At 38.7% G+C, this 17,141-nt stretch overlaps 1 protein-coding gene across 50 annotated transcripts in view; it reads right to left on the bottom strand.

Moving 5' to 3' along the window:
* Positions 1 to 14,713: 14,713 nt before the first annotated feature.
* The window catches only part of SORBS2 (sorbin and SH3 domain containing 2), a 215,393-nt gene continuing 212,965 nt past the window's right edge, over positions 14,714 to 17,141 (bottom strand). For all 50 annotated transcript variants that reach the window (XM_072776009.1, XM_072776011.1, XM_072776007.1 and 47 more), the window contains one exon: positions 14,714 to 16,893. In XM_072776009.1, the coding sequence (XP_072632110.1) occupies positions 16,832 to 16,893 (62 nt within the window). In that variant the 3' untranslated portion in view covers positions 14,714 to 16,831. The remainder of the gene's footprint in view (positions 16,894 to 17,141) is intronic.

Here is a 17,141-nt window from a genome sequence, read left to right on the forward strand (position 1 = left end):
TTTTACTGGAAACTTCTAGTGTAAACTTTCTCTCTTACTAACTCAAGTGACCACACGATACCTACTTGTTGAAAAACAAATTTGAGAGGTGCCTGGGATGGCTTGGCTGGTTAAGCAACAGACTCGATTTCGGCTCAGGTCATGATCTCAGGGTTGTGAGATGGAGCTCCGAGTCGGGCTCTGTGCTGAGTGAGGAGCCTGCTTAAGAGTCTCTCTCTCTCTCTCTCCCTCTGCCCCTCCTCCTCATGCACACCCTTGCATGTGCATGCACTCTCTCTCAAAAAAAAAATCAAAATAAACTTAAAGAAAAAATGAAAAATGAAACAATTTTGAAGAGCAAAGTGCTCAAAACGTCTACATTTCTATAAACAGGAGCCTACTTAAAAGTGGTGGGGGAATGGAGACTTTGTTTTCTTTTTATACTCACTTGTGTCATATTTTTAAAAAAGATTTTACTTATTCATGACAGAGAATAACAATTTATTCATGAGAGAGATTTTATTTATTCATGAGAGAGAAGGCAGAGACATAGAGGGAGAAGCAGACTCCTCGCAGGGAGCCCGATGTGGGACTCGATCCCAGAACTCTGGGATCATGTCCTGGGCTGAAAGCAGATGCTCAACTGCTAAGCCACCCAGGCATCCCGCCATATGTTATTGGTAAAATTTGTATGTTATTTTTTTTTTAAAAAAGAGATCTAGCTAATTAGAAATAACAAAGCTTCAATGACTTTTACTATTTACTAATTAATGAATGAATGCTGAGTAACACTGATTAATCAATATTTACCAATTGATAGATTAACAATATTGTTTATGTGGCAGGAGTCTGAGGGAGGCCTTGAAAAAGTTCCTCACCTGGACAGTGAGGGAGAGATGGGATTTATCATGTATGAGAGATGACATGTGTACAGTGGGTTATAATGTAGCTCGCAAATGCTCCACTGGCAGCAAAATTCACTTATTATGGGTGCACGGAGCAAGCAGTTGGGGGTGGGAAAGGGTCAGTGTATTGAGGGAAGGTTTACAGAGGAGACAATATTTTGACTGAATTTTGAAGGATTTATTCAACCATTCAAAAAAATATTGTTGAATGTTCACTATACGCTAGATTCTATGACAGGTGCAGGGTGTACAGTGGGGGGAAAACGGCCCAGGTTCACCCTCAGAGTGGACACAAAGGTGCTGGGAGGACTGTGAGCTGGCAAAAATCTGGAGTTGGCAAGAGAAGGCTGTCATGGGCAGTGGTCTGGACTGGCAGGAGACGGTGTAGGGCTCAGGTGTCAGCAGCAAGAGAAGTCGTCATCTGCCAAAAGTCCTGTTGGGACCAGTTGTCCTGAAGGGCACTGATCCAGAGCCCAGCATTGTCAGGCCACCACCTTGCAGAGGCCAGCACAGGAGGGCAGCCCGCCCTCCCACCATTACTGGGAAGGCTCATAAAGTTTCCCCTGTGCCCAGGTCAGCTTGGAAAGGAGGAAGGAAAGGGAGAAAAAATCTTGTTAGCGGGTGTACTGTGAGCTTCCTGAGTCTTTACCAATATTAAATAGTCTTAACCTAGAAACATCTGAGGTATTATTGATTGCTAAATTTGAGCTAATGTAAATTTTTGCTGCCACCCAACAAAGTTGGAGTCCATTGGGGCAATTTGGTTGGTTATACAGTATATGATTCAATTGGTATGAAATATTTAAAATAGGCAAAAGCATAGACACAAAAAGTGGATTAGAGGTTATCGAGGGCTGAGGGGAATGGAGAGTAGGGAGTGACTGCTAAGGGGTGTGATGTTTCTTCCTGGAGTGACAAAAATGTTCTAGAATTAGATAGCGGTGATGGTTATACAACTTTGTGAATACACTCAAAACCACTAGATTATACACTTTAAAGGGATCCAGCATATGAATTCTATCTCCACAACAACAAAAAAATACATGGAAAAGATTAGGTTGGATAGAGAAAATGAGGAAGCTGTGATTTTTCTCCACACATCTAAGCAGTGATATAAGTGAAGTGCCTTCTGTATGAGAACTGTTATTCAAACGTGGGTTTTCCAAACATCCTAATCTGATGCCATGTTGAATAATAGTTTATATAGAGCTTTATATTATTTTACCAAAATAATAAAATTCATAAAATACTCAACTGGGGGTCAGAATTCAACTCAGCTACCATTTGAAATTCTTCTTAGATAACGATGCAAAAATAAAGCAATTCATAACATGTATGAACTCAATATGAGATGATATATGTAAGCTCAGATACTTTTAGTTAAGTGGGTTTTTTAAAAAAGTTTTTTTTTCTTAATTTATTCATGAGAGACACAGAGAGAGAGAGAGAGAGAGAGAGGCAGAGACGTAGGCAGAGGGAGAAGAAGGCTTCATGCAGGGAGCCTGACGTGGGACTCGATCCTGGGTCTCTAGGATCAGACCCTGGGCCGAAGGCAGGCACTAAACTGTTGAGCCACCTGGGCTGCCCTAGTTAAGTTTTTTTTTTTTTTTTAATTTTATTAACCCTTTGAAGATAAGATAGACCTATGTTCTAAATCAGAATACTTGTTGAAAACATAGGCATTGTACTTCCTACTGACATAAAATATAGTTATTCAAAATGAGTTTTTGAATTTTAAAAAATTTCCTTCTTTACATTTTGGTCTACTTATGTTGCTACAACAGAAAACACATACATGGAAAATAAATTGCTGTCATTCTGTTTTAAGGGCAAGACTGAAAGTGGGCCATTGTAATGTTTCTTTCTTTTCTTTTCTTTTTTTTATTACTCCTCTGGTTGGCTTGGCTTGAGGTCTCATAGTCATAATGGACCCCACCATTTCCTCCAATCCCTAAATCCAAAAAGTGGCCAAATCATGCTTAATGTATTTTTGTAAACCTTCTCCCATGTATTCTGCAGCTCCCCAAATTCAGACTGTATTTCCCTCAACCTGGACCAGGATGGCTGCCGGCCTCTCAGTTTCCATTTTGTTTCTCCTAAAGCCTCCAGAGTCATCTTGGTAAGGCTTCAAGCAGCCCCAGTCACTCCCCTCAACCTTTCTCACTATGGATTCTTTGAACCATCACTTCCTTCCATACCTTGGTTTATCTTCTTCACTAAGCTATATCATTTCCAACATTTCTTTCTCTTCAAATTTTATTTTGTCTGTGTGAATGAGGAAGTTTACATCTTTAAGTGCATTTTTAGAAGAATTATTCTTTTTTCAGAAGCTCCCTGATCATTTTTATTGTAATCATTTTCCCTGTTAACTGCCTGAAATCTTTTCTGAAACAAAATGGTAGAGAAATGAACTATGGACTTCAGTGTCTTGATCATTTATCTTGCTCTCCCAAAAGTTTAATGTCCATGGCAGGAAGATTGTGTGTACCATAGCTAGTTCTCTTTGAAGCAACTCAAGAGAAAGATCAAATATTATAAATCATATTTTTCATTTGGACATTTTCATTTTTATCTCCCAAACCCTCTCTGTATCTTTTTAAAAGGATTTTATTTATTTATTCATGAGAGACACACAGAGAGAGGCAGAGACACAGGCAGAGGGAGAAGCAGGTTTCCTGTGGGGAGCCCGATGTGGGACTCGATCCCAGGACCCCAGGACCATGACCTGAGCCAACCTAGGTGCCCTGCCCTCTCTGTATCTTGCACTGTTTTTTCTGAATTCCCTTCCATAGGTTTCAACAGCCTCCAGGTGTCTGTTTAAGCCTTAGCAGGGGCTAACATGAGGCTGAGTCAGCCAGGAAGTGATCACCCTGACCAAACCAAGGGAGATCAGATCACCGGTTACGCCATCCTCAGATTTCAGCCCTGAAGGCCAGGAGACAACCAGAGGATAAGGGACACAGCCCAGAAGAGGCAGATGACATTGTGTCAAATACCCCAGATCTTTCCCACTACTATGAAGATGTTAAGTTCTCCTTCTTCCTGTTCACTTGGGAACTAGCTTGGTAGGAAGCATGGATGAAGAGGCTATTCTGAAAGACCAAGTGTTTTTACCCTGATGAGTGATTCTTTCCTAGTATGAGGCTTAAATCTTTGGAATGAATTACATTGAAACAGAATTACACATCTGGTTAATTACATACATATTATATCTTTATATGTATTATACTTGGTTAATTATATATATACGTAATACATAAATATAAGTAAATCATACATAAATTATCTGTAATATATATTTATGTTAACCAGAAGGTATGGATTAGGAAGCCAGAGTAGCTAAGAAATAACATATTTTAGGCTTATTTAACTTGGGTGTAAATATTTGACCTCACTATAACTTTCTCATATATAAAAAGAAGTATGTCTTAATTATAAAGCGTTTGGAAAATAAAAGTATCCATAATCACTAAGATATTGTCATAGTCTACATTTTTGTGAATATTTTTCTAGTCTCATTTCAATATCTATGCACTTGTATATTGAGCTGAACCCTATGAAATGATTGAATTGGACTGTTTTTGGCTTATAAAATTGTCAATTTCATAGGGCTAACCTATATATTTGTTCTAGGTACACACACACACACACACAAATACACACACCCTTCTATTTTCTAGGTGCATATGCACTTAGGTAAAAATATATATACTTACAAAAATAAGATCATATTGCTCTATAACATTTTTTGCAATTAACAACGTATTGTGAACATGTTTATACATCATTAAGTATGGTCCCATGAGGTCTTTTAAAATAATTACATGGCATTTCATAGTAAGAAGTACCACAATTTATTTAACAATTTCTATAGATATTTAAGCTTCCAAAATTATTGATGTCAAGAAATGACAATTCATACTTGTAGTGAAATATTTGAACACAATTATTTCTGGTAAATATATATATATATATGGAATATGGAAAAAAATATATAAAGCTATATTGGAAATATATAGAGTAAATATATGGAAATGACTTTGCTGGCAATAGATTTATAGTACTTTGAAGTTTTTGTTATGAAGTGTCAAATTGTCATCCAAAAATGTTATCAGTTTACGTTCCCACAAACGTGATATGGGGATAAACTTTTGCATAATTGCCAATTTACTAAATGGAGAATGATAACTTATTTATTTTACTTACTTTATTTTTCACTTCTAGGGTTGTTTAATTGTTCATATGCTTAGTACTTTCATGTTTCTTTTGTCTTTATTTTAAAGAATAGTCTCTTCATGCCCTTTGTTCTGTGCTGTACTCTTCACCGAACAGTAGGAGACTGAGCTCATAGTCTAACCTCTGGTCACCAATTTCCACTCTCACTCCATGGCAGGACTGCTAGACTCAGAACCAGTGTTTATGAATCTGCACTTCTTTGAGATCCATATTGAGTTGCCACTGAGTATTCTGGGCTTTTTCCTAAAATATTTCCCATAAAGACTTCATGGGCAGTGTAGAAATGAAAGGATCTTGGTGATTCTGTGGATTTTCTCCATTTCACAAATGAGGATATTGACATTTTGACCATTCCAGTAATTTCTTCATGTCACAGATCACATGAGGTTAGGGTTTGGAGCTTCATAGTGCCAGGCTCCAGTCTTCTGGTCTGGTTGCATAACTTATCACCCCTCAGTTCTACTAGGGTTTCTGCTGCCTTTACCATAGACTAGATCTGTGCATTGGAACCATCAAAAGAACCAATGGCTAATAGCACTTCATCTAGTTTTTCTGCTCTGTTCTCTATTTCTAGTTTTTAACTTCCTTTTTTTATGTCATTTCCTTCTTTAGAACTGATTAGCTTATGATGAAAAATTACAACACCTGTTTTATACAATATTTTCTTTGAAAATCTTATTGACTTAAGATGTATTTTTAGGGGCACCTAGTGGCTCAGTTGGTTAAGGGTTCGATTCTTGATTTTGGCTCAGGTCATGATCTTGAGTTGGGCTCTGTGCTCAGCAGGGGTCTGCTTGGGATTCTCTCTCCATCTACCCCTCTTCCTGCTCTCTCTCTCTCTGTAATATACATATTTTCTCTCTCTCAAATAAATCTTAAAATGTATTTTTAAGTTCTGTGTTCTGCTTGTCCTCTTCAAACACCTCCCTCGCCTCTGAAACTTGGCGGTATAGCCAAGAGGAGAATCTAATCAGTAAATCCAAATGTTTGATGCTAATTGGAATCAGCCAAAATGGTATCTTCAAAAGGAAAAAAGGTCATGAAATTAGTCTTTATTTAGTGCCAACTGTGTGTTAGATTCTGCTTTTATATTTTATCTCATTTACTTCTCAGAGAAATGTCATGTGATTTTTAAAAATTGTACCCATCGTACAAGCTAAATGAAATTGTCACCAGTCCAGGGCCACTTCCTTAGAAACCCAAGTGAGCCTGCATTTGAAAAACATGTTTTCTGTTTTGCTAGGACTGGTATAGCAAAGCAAGATGTCCACTCTTACTCTTTCTGTAAACCGAATTCCATATGATCCTCTAATAACAGGTCATAATCAGCACCCATACACAATCAAAAAGGAAGCTTAGACACATTTGGATTGGAAGTTTACACCATGGCCCTTGCTGTTGCTTTGAATCTTTTCTTATGGGCAAGAATGTCTCCTGAGTTCAGAAGATTATTCATGACCCCATTTAGGAAATAGGGCATCTCATCTGTTCATCATCAGTGTTGAGAAGTATGTTGTGGTTTTCAATACAGCTGTCTAGCAATTTATCTTTGATACTGAAAGAAATACCATGCCCATTAATCCATGGGCAGATGTCTACTGAGCTTGTTTTCATATCATCTGACAGCTGACCAGAGGCATAACTGTGTGTGTTGAGGGATGTTAGATGGGTGGGAGATCTAGATAGTACTAGCTCAGAGTTCATGAGCATTTTAAGAATCCTGCAGTAGGAGATAGAAGAAGAAAAAAGAGAGGGAGGGAGAAGGACAGATGTTATTTTAGCGGCCTTGTAAATGCTTTGAACAAATAGTATCAGTGTTTTGCCAAGGGAGTAGATCAAAGATAAACTTGTTAGTTCTAACTCATTTCTGTCTGCCAGTAGCTATCCTTCTTTGCTGAAGGCTTAGGAGGGAAAGTGTCAGTAATTCTAGGGAGAAGCCTATGCTATCAACACCTCTGTAAGTAAGCAAATCTTACATTTCTGGTCTGGTCCATGGTGACATACACAGGTTCTGAATAGCTTGATGTTTGCGTGTGTCTGTTTTTGAATTAAACATATTTTATTGATATTGAGTCACCAAGAGCAGTGCAGTGGAATTATCAGAAAGAGTCATGACTTGCTGTGTCAACAGCTTTGAGTGCCACCCCCCAGGGTGCTTAGTTGAGATGTAGGTGGCATTCAGTCAGGAATCTCCAAGCTGGAGTGCCTTGAGTGCCAAGTTTGTGTGGAATTTTGGTCTTGAAATCCTATTCCGTGTATCAGAGCTCATCTGCAGAAAAAACCAGTGGCATTGGCTCAGATATAGTCTAATGTCTTTGAGCAATGACAATAAAAATGTGCTACTGGTTGGTAAAGCATTAGAGACCCAATAACATCAATATTTATGCTAATGTAATTTTGAGACCAATTTTACTCAATATGATGAAGTCATTAGAAAAGGGATACTGACTCCTTGACATTTTGTCCAAGGGAATTTTTCTGAGATAAGTATCATCTACAAATTCTTGAGCTTATAACTCATCATGGCCTTAATACTCATACCCTAAGGAAGAACATTAATGTTTCATGATTATCCAATGAACAACTTCTGGTATTAATAGCTATAGTTTCTATCTTTTCATGCTTTAATCCTCTCCATAAAGGAATATACATATATATTGAAAAATACATGTATTTACACATTTATAAATGTTTATATACTTCTGTATATTTTATACTCAGTGGCAAATAGAAGTTGATGAAATGCTTCAATGCCGTCCTCCATTCCCATGGAAGGGAAACTAGCAGACTGCTGACACTTCCTCTGGAGGCTCTTCTGAGTATGTATTTGAGATGACTTCTTGAAGCATCATATGGAGAATATCTGGTGACACAAAATAGGTCAAATAGCCTGATCTTGTGACATTAACTGCCAGCCAGAGACCTCAAAAAAGTCTGAGGGCTGACAGGATCTAGGGACTCATTTATTGTTTTGTTGTTGTTGTTGTTTTGCCTCATCAGCTCACCTTTTCTGAGTTGCCCAGTTATCATTTATAAGTGTGGGTGTGCCTCACTGAGGGGGTAGCCATCATGGAAGCACCCTTGCAAAATCTGGGGACCCAGAGTTCTGAAAGGCTAACAAGAGAATAGTCCAGAAATCCCTGGAGTTTATGGAGACATAAGCTTTTGTTAAGATGGCTCTGTGTGTGTGTGTGTGTGTGTGTGCACGTGTGTGCATGCTCATGAGGGGAAGGGGGTCTCTTCTCTCTGTGAAGGCATAAGCCAGAACTACTCAATACTTAATCCTTTGTTATACCTTGTTTTTTTACATGAAAATTTCAAATTGAGGACAGGGTTAGAAGGAGGGGGAATTGTAGTCATCACTAGATCAAGATACGTGTTCTGCGTTTATTGCCCACCGAGAATTGGGGAGCACAGAAGGAGAGGCCCTGAGAGAAGACCTGAATTATTTTTGTGGTGCTGCCATCATAGAGTACCACGGACCCGGTGACTTAAGCAACAGAAATTTATTTTCTCACGACTTCTGGGGGCTACAGGTCCAAGATCAAGGTGTCAACAGGTGTAGAGTCTTCAGGAAGCCTCTCTCCTTGGCTTGGTCTATTTTCTGTGTCTGAATCTCCCCTTAGTGTAATGACATCAGTTGTTTTGGATTAGGGACCACCCACATGATCTCATTTTACCTTCATTACCTCTTTAAAGGTCCCATCTCCAAATATAGTCACATTCTGATGTCCTGGTGTTTAGGGCTTCAATTTATGAATTCTGGGAGACATAATTCAGGCATACCAATGACTGGTTTTGTATTTTAAACAGTCACTATTACCAGATATGCTGACTAGAGATGAGAATATTCCCATCTCTTGTTCACTAGGAACATAGATATGACTCTCATTGCAGATGGTGTGGGTACTTAGAGGGGCGCAATTAGATGCCCCACATTAAGCCTAAGGTTCCCACTCAGAGCCCCAGGCTAGCCTTGTCATGAACTCCCTATGGTCTGCATGTCTTCTGGAAGAAGGTGGAATGTCTTTACCAACCATGAGACCTATAGACAGCTTATTAATAACTGAGCTCATCTCACCTCCCACACTCAGCCCTTGATAAAACTACACTGTCTGTGAGATCCTCTGTAGGAGAGAAGGTGCTCTGTCCTAGATGAGCTTGAGCAGCACAGATGCTTTCACAGATTAATGTTTATCTATAAGCTCCTGTTTGAGTTGCACCTCATCAAATCTCACCTATTTTCTTCCTCCATATGTTATTTTCTTTTTCTTTTCTTTTTTTTAAAGATTTTATTTATTTATTCATGAGAGAGACAGAGACACAGCAGGGGGAGAAGCAGGCTCCATGCGGGGAGCCCCATGTGAGACTCGATCTTGGGTCTCCAGGATCAGGTGCTGGGCTGATGGTGGTGCTAAACTGCTGAGCCACCTGGGCTGCCCTCCATATGTATTTTCATATGTATTTTGTTCTTACTTCCAAAATCTGAGAGGAGGGACTGCTTTCTGCCAAAGGACCTGGTATTGCCAGATGTAGGGAGAATATAAAAGACCATTAAGCTTCTGGCTCTTGACTCTAACTCTGGATTTTTTAAAAAAGGGGCTTGGCAAAATGAGTTATGGTATGATTCTCCTAAGTAGTATGGGTTCCCCTGGGCAGAGGTTCTGAACCTCAGCACTACAGACACCTTGAGCTGGCTAATTCTTCGTTGTGAGGACAGGCCTACATGTTGAAAGTTTGGCAGCATCCCTGGCCCCTACGCACTGGATGCCAGTAGCAATGCTCCCTGCCCCGAGTTATGACAAAGCACAAATATTTCCATATATTGCCTAACGTCTGCTGGGAGAAGAACAAAATTGTCCTTAGTGAGAAGAACTGTTCTAGTACATTATAAAAATGTTTTAGATCTAACCACCTGGAATATATCTACTTTCAGAATAAATTATCTTTTCTGTCAATGTGAGTTCAAAACCCGTGTGCTTTGCTAACCGCCAGGATGCTTTGGATGTTGTATCCCACCACGCTGCAGTTCACGTGCATGTCAGTTTGATATCTCTCTTCCTTTAGCCACTCCTTAGCTATAAAAATGCCCAACACCTGTGATGGCTTAGGGCAGGGAGATAACAAATTTATTTTCTTTTCCCTCTTCATCTTTTCTTTCCTTTTCATAGTAATTCCTTAGATTGCAATAGATTTTTCTAGCTTACTGGTAATTCTGTAATTCTTGCCTTCTTGGCTTTGAATTAATTACATGTTCAGAAATCCTGGGGATTGACTTTGACTTTTTCTCACTCTTCTTATAAACCTTGGTAATGTCAAATTGACTTGAAAACCTGATTTATTCTTTTCCCCCAGAGTCTTGCTCAGTGTTAAGTGTGGGTTATAAAATGGTATCTTCAGTATGATCCCATTTTTGCCTACATATTTTGTACCACAAATGCGCTAATATGCGTACGCAGAAAACACTCTGGAGGGATATATTCCAAAGTATACTTTTACCCTAACTGGGACTGTTAGTGATTCTTTATTTCTTCTTTTTGCTCATTTATATTTTCTGATTTTTTTTCTATAATAAGCACCTGTTGCTTATGTAATTAAAAAGGAAAAAAAAAATGTCTTAAGAAGCCATTCTCAAGCTTCCAGTAAAGTCAGAGCAAGATCTGACACTGGTCTACTGGGGTTGTTAATGGTAACAAGAGTTTTATTTGAAACGGCACTTATTTTTAGAAGACACTGGGGCTACTGAGTCACCCATCATATTTTAGGGGAAAGGATGAAACAAGAAACCCCAAAAGAACAGGTGAAGATTTGCTAGGCAGATTTCTGTCTTGTACTGAAAGTTTTTTGGGTCAAGATATATGTATGTGCATGAGCTCAGATGGAATTTTTCTGAGCTGAGTGGCTGAAATTAGCAGTGAGCTAAGGCTTAGCGAGTCATCCAGTGGAGGATGGCTAGTGCACCCTGGGACTTGGTAGACTGAAAAGATGTCCAGTGAGCACACGGTGTTCCTAGAGCATGCCGGGCAGGTCTGTATCCAAGTGGCTCAACAATACCAAGCACTTCCCAAAGCTCCTACCCGTTGCTGAGCTGGCTTACAAGCCATAAGAACCTCTAGGCCATCATGAATCACAGCTCATGGACAGGCTTATTATGCTCAATTAAAGCATGCCAGTAATCGAAGTTACATCCTTGCTGGTTACTGTGTGTTTTAGAAACCAAAGTTAGCTTTGCTCAGGGAAACACTATTATGCTGGACTGAGCACATACCTCTCCCTCATTATCCTGTGCACAACAAGGTGCTGTTATGGGTGGCTGGCTTCTCCTGATGGCAGAGTTTGTGAGCATGGTGGGGAGGAAGGAGGTAAGCGGATGCAGCGGTTTAACTTTGAGTGCACAGTTTGATCAACAGTGTTTAGCACCATGGTTGGATAATTTAGAAGAAAGAGCACAGGCTTGGGAGATAGACTAACCAGATCCTGACTTTAATTTCCATCACAGATTTTGTATCAACTTCTTGGAGTCTCCACTTCCTCACCTATAAAATGGGCACAACGCGTATTTCCTCTTAGATTTATTTGAGGATAAGTGGAACACATGTAAGTTACCGTGTGGTAATAGAGCAGATGTTCAATATTCCTTCCCCTCTAGTCAGTTTTTCAGGTTTGTTGCTGGCAATTGGCATAGATCAGGGGTTCACAGGCTTTTTCTGTAGAGAGACAGATAGTAAATATTTTAGGTTTTGTGGCCCTAGAGGCAAAATTGAAGATATTACATATTTACATAATAAAGAAAAGACAATTTTCTCCCAATTAATTGATGAAATTCAAAATATAACATATTAGGGTAAAGTTTTTATAATATAGATCCACCAGTGAAAAGGAAGATTCTTTTTCTGGGGAGACAGCATTTCATTTAACTAGGGTTCAAAATTTGTGTTCCCTATCATCAGATTGATAGCCAATGTGTATCTGTACAAGCCATGGGAATAACAAGCCATAAAAAGACAGGTAGGAAGCTGACTTTTGTCCACAGGCCTTAGGTTGCAAATCCCTGGTGTAGACTATTTATTGATAATGCCAATCTCTGCTCATACTCTGACCCAGCCACTCATGATGAGGAAATAATTTGAAACCATAACTGATATATAAACAACCATTAGGAGGCACAATCTGGAAAGGAGGATGAAATGGTTCAATCTTTAAATAAACAGGCTTTTGGAAGCTGAAAGAGTCCTTAGTCTTCTTGATCAAGTCGTCCTCTAAAGAGTATCACCTTTTGTGGCTGAAATCTGGAAAGCAGTAGGGAGGAATTGTCAGGCCACACAAACTGACCACTTACACAGACAGATCAAGCAAGTGAAAGCTCACGGAAACAGTTACTCAAATAAGTTCTTTTTGCTTTCCATCCAATAAGAAATGGACATGCCTGCTTATAGTGAGAGCATTGCTAAAGAAGGGATTAAAATTTGACGCATAAAACACTAGAAGGTCCCTTACTGCTACTCTTCCACTGACCTGGATGACCAGTTAGCACACAGATGTGAGTCCACAGCAGACAGAGGTGGATAAGCAGGCAGTGCTTTACAGGCCTGGCTGTAGGGGGTTCCCAACACTGAATCCTACTCCACCTACAGGGGGTGTTGGGGGGGCTTCAGTAGCATAAATGAGATGCCTTAAGTAATTTCTGGTATATGTCAGTGAGTGTGTATTGGCATAAAATCAAGTAAAAATGCTTTACTAAGGATTAAACAATTCTAAAGAAAAAAAAAAGTCAATATTCTATCCAGAATCCTGACCTCCACATTGAGAAAGCATGGCAAGCAGGTCACACTGTGGCTTCAGCTGCTCTGGACCTCACAGCAGTACCTGAGTGGCTATGACGGAAGCCTGGGAAAACCACAAAGGTATTTAGGGGTTCCTGAGCACAGGGCTTTGATAAAGCTGCTGGGGCAGCTCAGCAGATTTTACAGGGAAACACAAATGATTAATTCTCAAGTAGTAAGAGGTAATCTAGATTTTGATGCACATGTTTTTAAAATTCCAGATTTGTCTTTTTAGAATGTTGATCATTTGGCAAGAGATTCACTTGAGGAGAGCAATGGGAAACAACCTGAGTACATAAACAAGCATTGCAATCTTATCAGATTCAGGTTTACCTATTAAATTGCCCATAAATGCTTTGATGGAAACCAGTACAAAAGAATATTCTTGGGCATATTCTTCACACAAAGGGAACACATTTTAGTGAAAAGCTAATATACAGTGGAAATAGAAGGGATCAAAGTGGGCATTAAGGTGAAGCAACATGGCAAAACACCTCTGATAACTGAATTGCCAACAGATGGGGCATCTGGGTGACTCAGTGGTTGACCGTCCGCCTTCGCCTCAGGTTGTGATCCTAGGGCCTGGGATCGAGTCCTACATCAGGGTCCTGCAGGGAGCCTGCTTCTCCCTCTGCCTGTGTCTCTGCCTCTCTCTCTGTGTCTCTCATGAATAAATAAGTAAAACTTAAAAAAAATGAATTGGGAATGAAGTGGTGTCTGTGTATGTTTATATATATATATTTATATATAATTTATATAACATTTATATAAATATATAATAATATATAATAGTTTATATATTTATATAATATAATTTATATAATATTTATAAATATATATATAAATATATACATATAGTGGGATATTACTCAGCTATCAAAAAGAATGAGATATTGCCATTTGCAATGATGGAACTTGAGGGTATTATGCTAAGAGAATTAAGTCAGTCAGAGAAAGACAAATACCATATGATTTCAGTCATGTGGAATTTAAGAAACAAAACAGATGGACATAGGGGAAGGGAAAGGAAAAAATAAGATAAAAACAGGTAAGGAGGCAAACCATAAGATACGCTGAACTCTAGGGAACAAACTGAGGGTCGCTGGATGGGAGGGAGGTAGGGGACGGGGTAACTGGGTGGTAGGCATTAAGAAGGGTGCGTGATGTAATGAGCATTGGGTGTTATATGCAACTAATGAATCACTAAATTCTACCCCTGAAACTAATAACATTCTATATGTTAACTAAATTGAATTTAAATAAAACATTTTTTAAAAAGGAAAAAAAACCAAAAAAACAAAAGAAGAAAGGATCAAAGTAGGAAAGCTAGCTACTTACTATTTATGTGAGAGAAAAGCACTTAATTTGAAGTCCACTAAAAGCTTGTGGGTATTACCAGAGATTGCCATGCTGGTGGTGATAAAGCTTTTTAGGGCAAGATTTTTAAAATTTAAAGTAGTCGAATTGAGAAAGTGCTTACCACTTCTTGTAATTAACTTCTGTTTGGAAAAATAGCTGTTTTGGAGGCATAAATATTTTTAAACGTATTGTTTTAGCTGAGTAGTAATTTTCAGCCAGAGAGTAGTTAGCAAATGAGCTTTAGGGGCCGGTTTAAAGAATATTTCTTCTCTGAGCTGAGGCATATATATCTTTTCTCCATTTGCGTATCAAGAGAACATAGAACAAATGCATTTTCTCTTGGCTTATCGAAGAAATTGGGATAAACAACACAATTTTCTTAAGGAAAAATTTCAAAAAGAAATACTGACATATACTTCCAAGCAAAATTTATTAGATGTCTATTCAAGAAAAACACAATGACCTTCGCTTGTAAGAATTCAAAGTCGATGACCTGAAAGCCAGGTATGAATATTTTTCCTTTTAAAATCAGATACAGAGAGTAGAAACAGTAATTTTTCTTAAATATGACAGGCAACAGATATTGAAATCTTTTCTCATAAATGGCATCAAAGATAATTATTCATTTATCAGCAAAGCTGCATGCAGTTGACTTAATTTCAAATCCAAAGCCTTTAAAATATAAAGCTGGTTGTGAACTTGACAGTTATCAAGGTAGGCTACTCAAAGATGTTTCTTTACCTTCTTACTAATGAAACTCCTCTGTAATCAGTACATTTCAGTTTGGCTGCTAAGATCTTTTAAATTCATAAATTTTTGCATAAATGCTCTTATAGAATCACACAATCAAGGCGTGCTTGTGATCTGTGAGATAGGTAACGGATAATCTGTTGAAAAGTGTGTTAGCTTAGTTTAAAGTGAAAGATAGAGACCAAATTAGGAAATTCCCATTTTCTCGACAACTAAATAGTCTGTACAAAAAAAAAGCAAACATATGTACAAAATTCTAGAGTCTACGTACATTGTGAAAAGATCAATCACTGTCCACAGAAGAAATGCCATAAAAAGTTTTATCTATAAGGTGCTCAAGATCCAAATATGAATAGTTCTTATGCAAAGTCATAAGAAATACAAAGCTAGTTCTCAAGGTATGTGTAATTCAGGCACTGGTAGCGACATTAAATCTTTCAGGTCCCAAAGCCATTTTGTAAATTCCTACTTCAGGGCGGAAAATATAACCTGAATGATTTAACATTACTTCTAAAGAGTGCCTCATGTATTCCGAGGAAATATTTCACACACACCAGGAAAATCAGGCTCAACATATTCCTGTCCTCAAACGTAGCCAGGATTCTGAGTTCCATAGAAGAAAAATAACTATCATAGTAAAAATAATTGTATTGATCATAATCCTTGCTAAAACCAGCCCTACTGCTTGTGATGCATCTGAAGTACTCTATTTCTAGAAAATAATGTGTGGGATTCCTTTCCATCTCCATAAAACGTACAACACACCATATGGATTGTCTGTTCTCATACAATCTCACATGTATATGCGTGCACACAGTGAAAGATTACCTATGAATATTGCTTACAGATACTTTCAAGTGTCTACGTTAGAATAATTCTTTGCACCTCTCACTAACACTGCTTTCATTAAAATTTTACCAGATAAATAAAACACTAAGGGCTCATTGTTCATGATGCTGATTATTACATTTTAATATAAAATAGCAATGCAACTTTACAACACAATAGGTTTTTTGTTTTGTTTTGTTTTTTGTAGCCTAGCTAAACTTCTTAAATTCTCATGATTATTACCAAAGGCTCTTATTCACTTACGGTTTGCACTTCTAAAAAGTACAGAGGAAAAAAAAAAAACGGCAGGAAAAGACTCCTATTTGAGAACTCACATTCAATCAACAAAATCACACTCATCCGAATTACCTTTCCTACTCTTGCTTTAGATTTTGTAATCACTGTGCGTATTACAATATATAAGTGCAGGCAAACGATATAGCCGAAGTACAGTTTTCATGTCGTGTAAACCAGGACACTAGGCAAACTCGTGAAAGGAAAATATACTGCCAAGCTAAGAAAGTGAAAATGCAAATCACAGCATGTAGTGATAAACAATCTCTGGTTGCCTGAGGGGAGGACTTCTTTCAAAGTGGACTAGAAAGATCCTTGAGACATTCCCTTTTTTTTTTAAAATTTGCCTCAAATACTTAACCCTTTCTAATGATAATGATTTTTCTTTCTGATCTCGCATATTGACTTTCCAAAGTTTAGAGCAGAAATTGGGATGATGCCCTTTCACGCAGAAGCAAGTCTGCCAGCCTCCCAGGACTCAGCAGCTGGTGGTCCTTTTGCTGGTGGCTCGGCGGCAGGTAGAGATGGTGACGGTGGGGGACTTCTGCTGGAAACTGGAAGGCAGGACGGGCCTGGGAGGGAGGCCCCAGGGGAGCTTTCAGGCAGGGTTATGCAGATGTGGTGCTGAAAGGCGGCAGAAAAAGGAGGGAGAGTGATTCACAGCCTCTTGACATAGTTACCGGGAAAAGTACCAAAGAATTTGGTTCTTCTTGACGTTCCTGAAAATAGAAGCAATAAGTGAGATGAACAACGATGAAATATCAGTTTCTATATGAGGCCTTGAAAATGCTTCGCCTTCAAGCCTTTACTAAGAAAGTAAGCCCTGCGGGGTTTGGGAAAGGAAGAAAACTCACTTTAGGACCATAGGAAGACCAAGTGAGCAGTTTTACGGGGACACCCTGATGCCTCGGTTGCCTCTCAAGCTCATACACCGCACTCCCATCACACAACCAGGCTAAACAGAGGG

This window comes from Canis lupus, chromosome 15 (assembly GCF_048164855.1).
Source record: "Canis lupus baileyi chromosome 15, mCanLup2.hap1, whole genome shotgun sequence".
Taxonomy (NCBI): domain Eukaryota; kingdom Metazoa; phylum Chordata; class Mammalia; order Carnivora; family Canidae; genus Canis; species Canis lupus.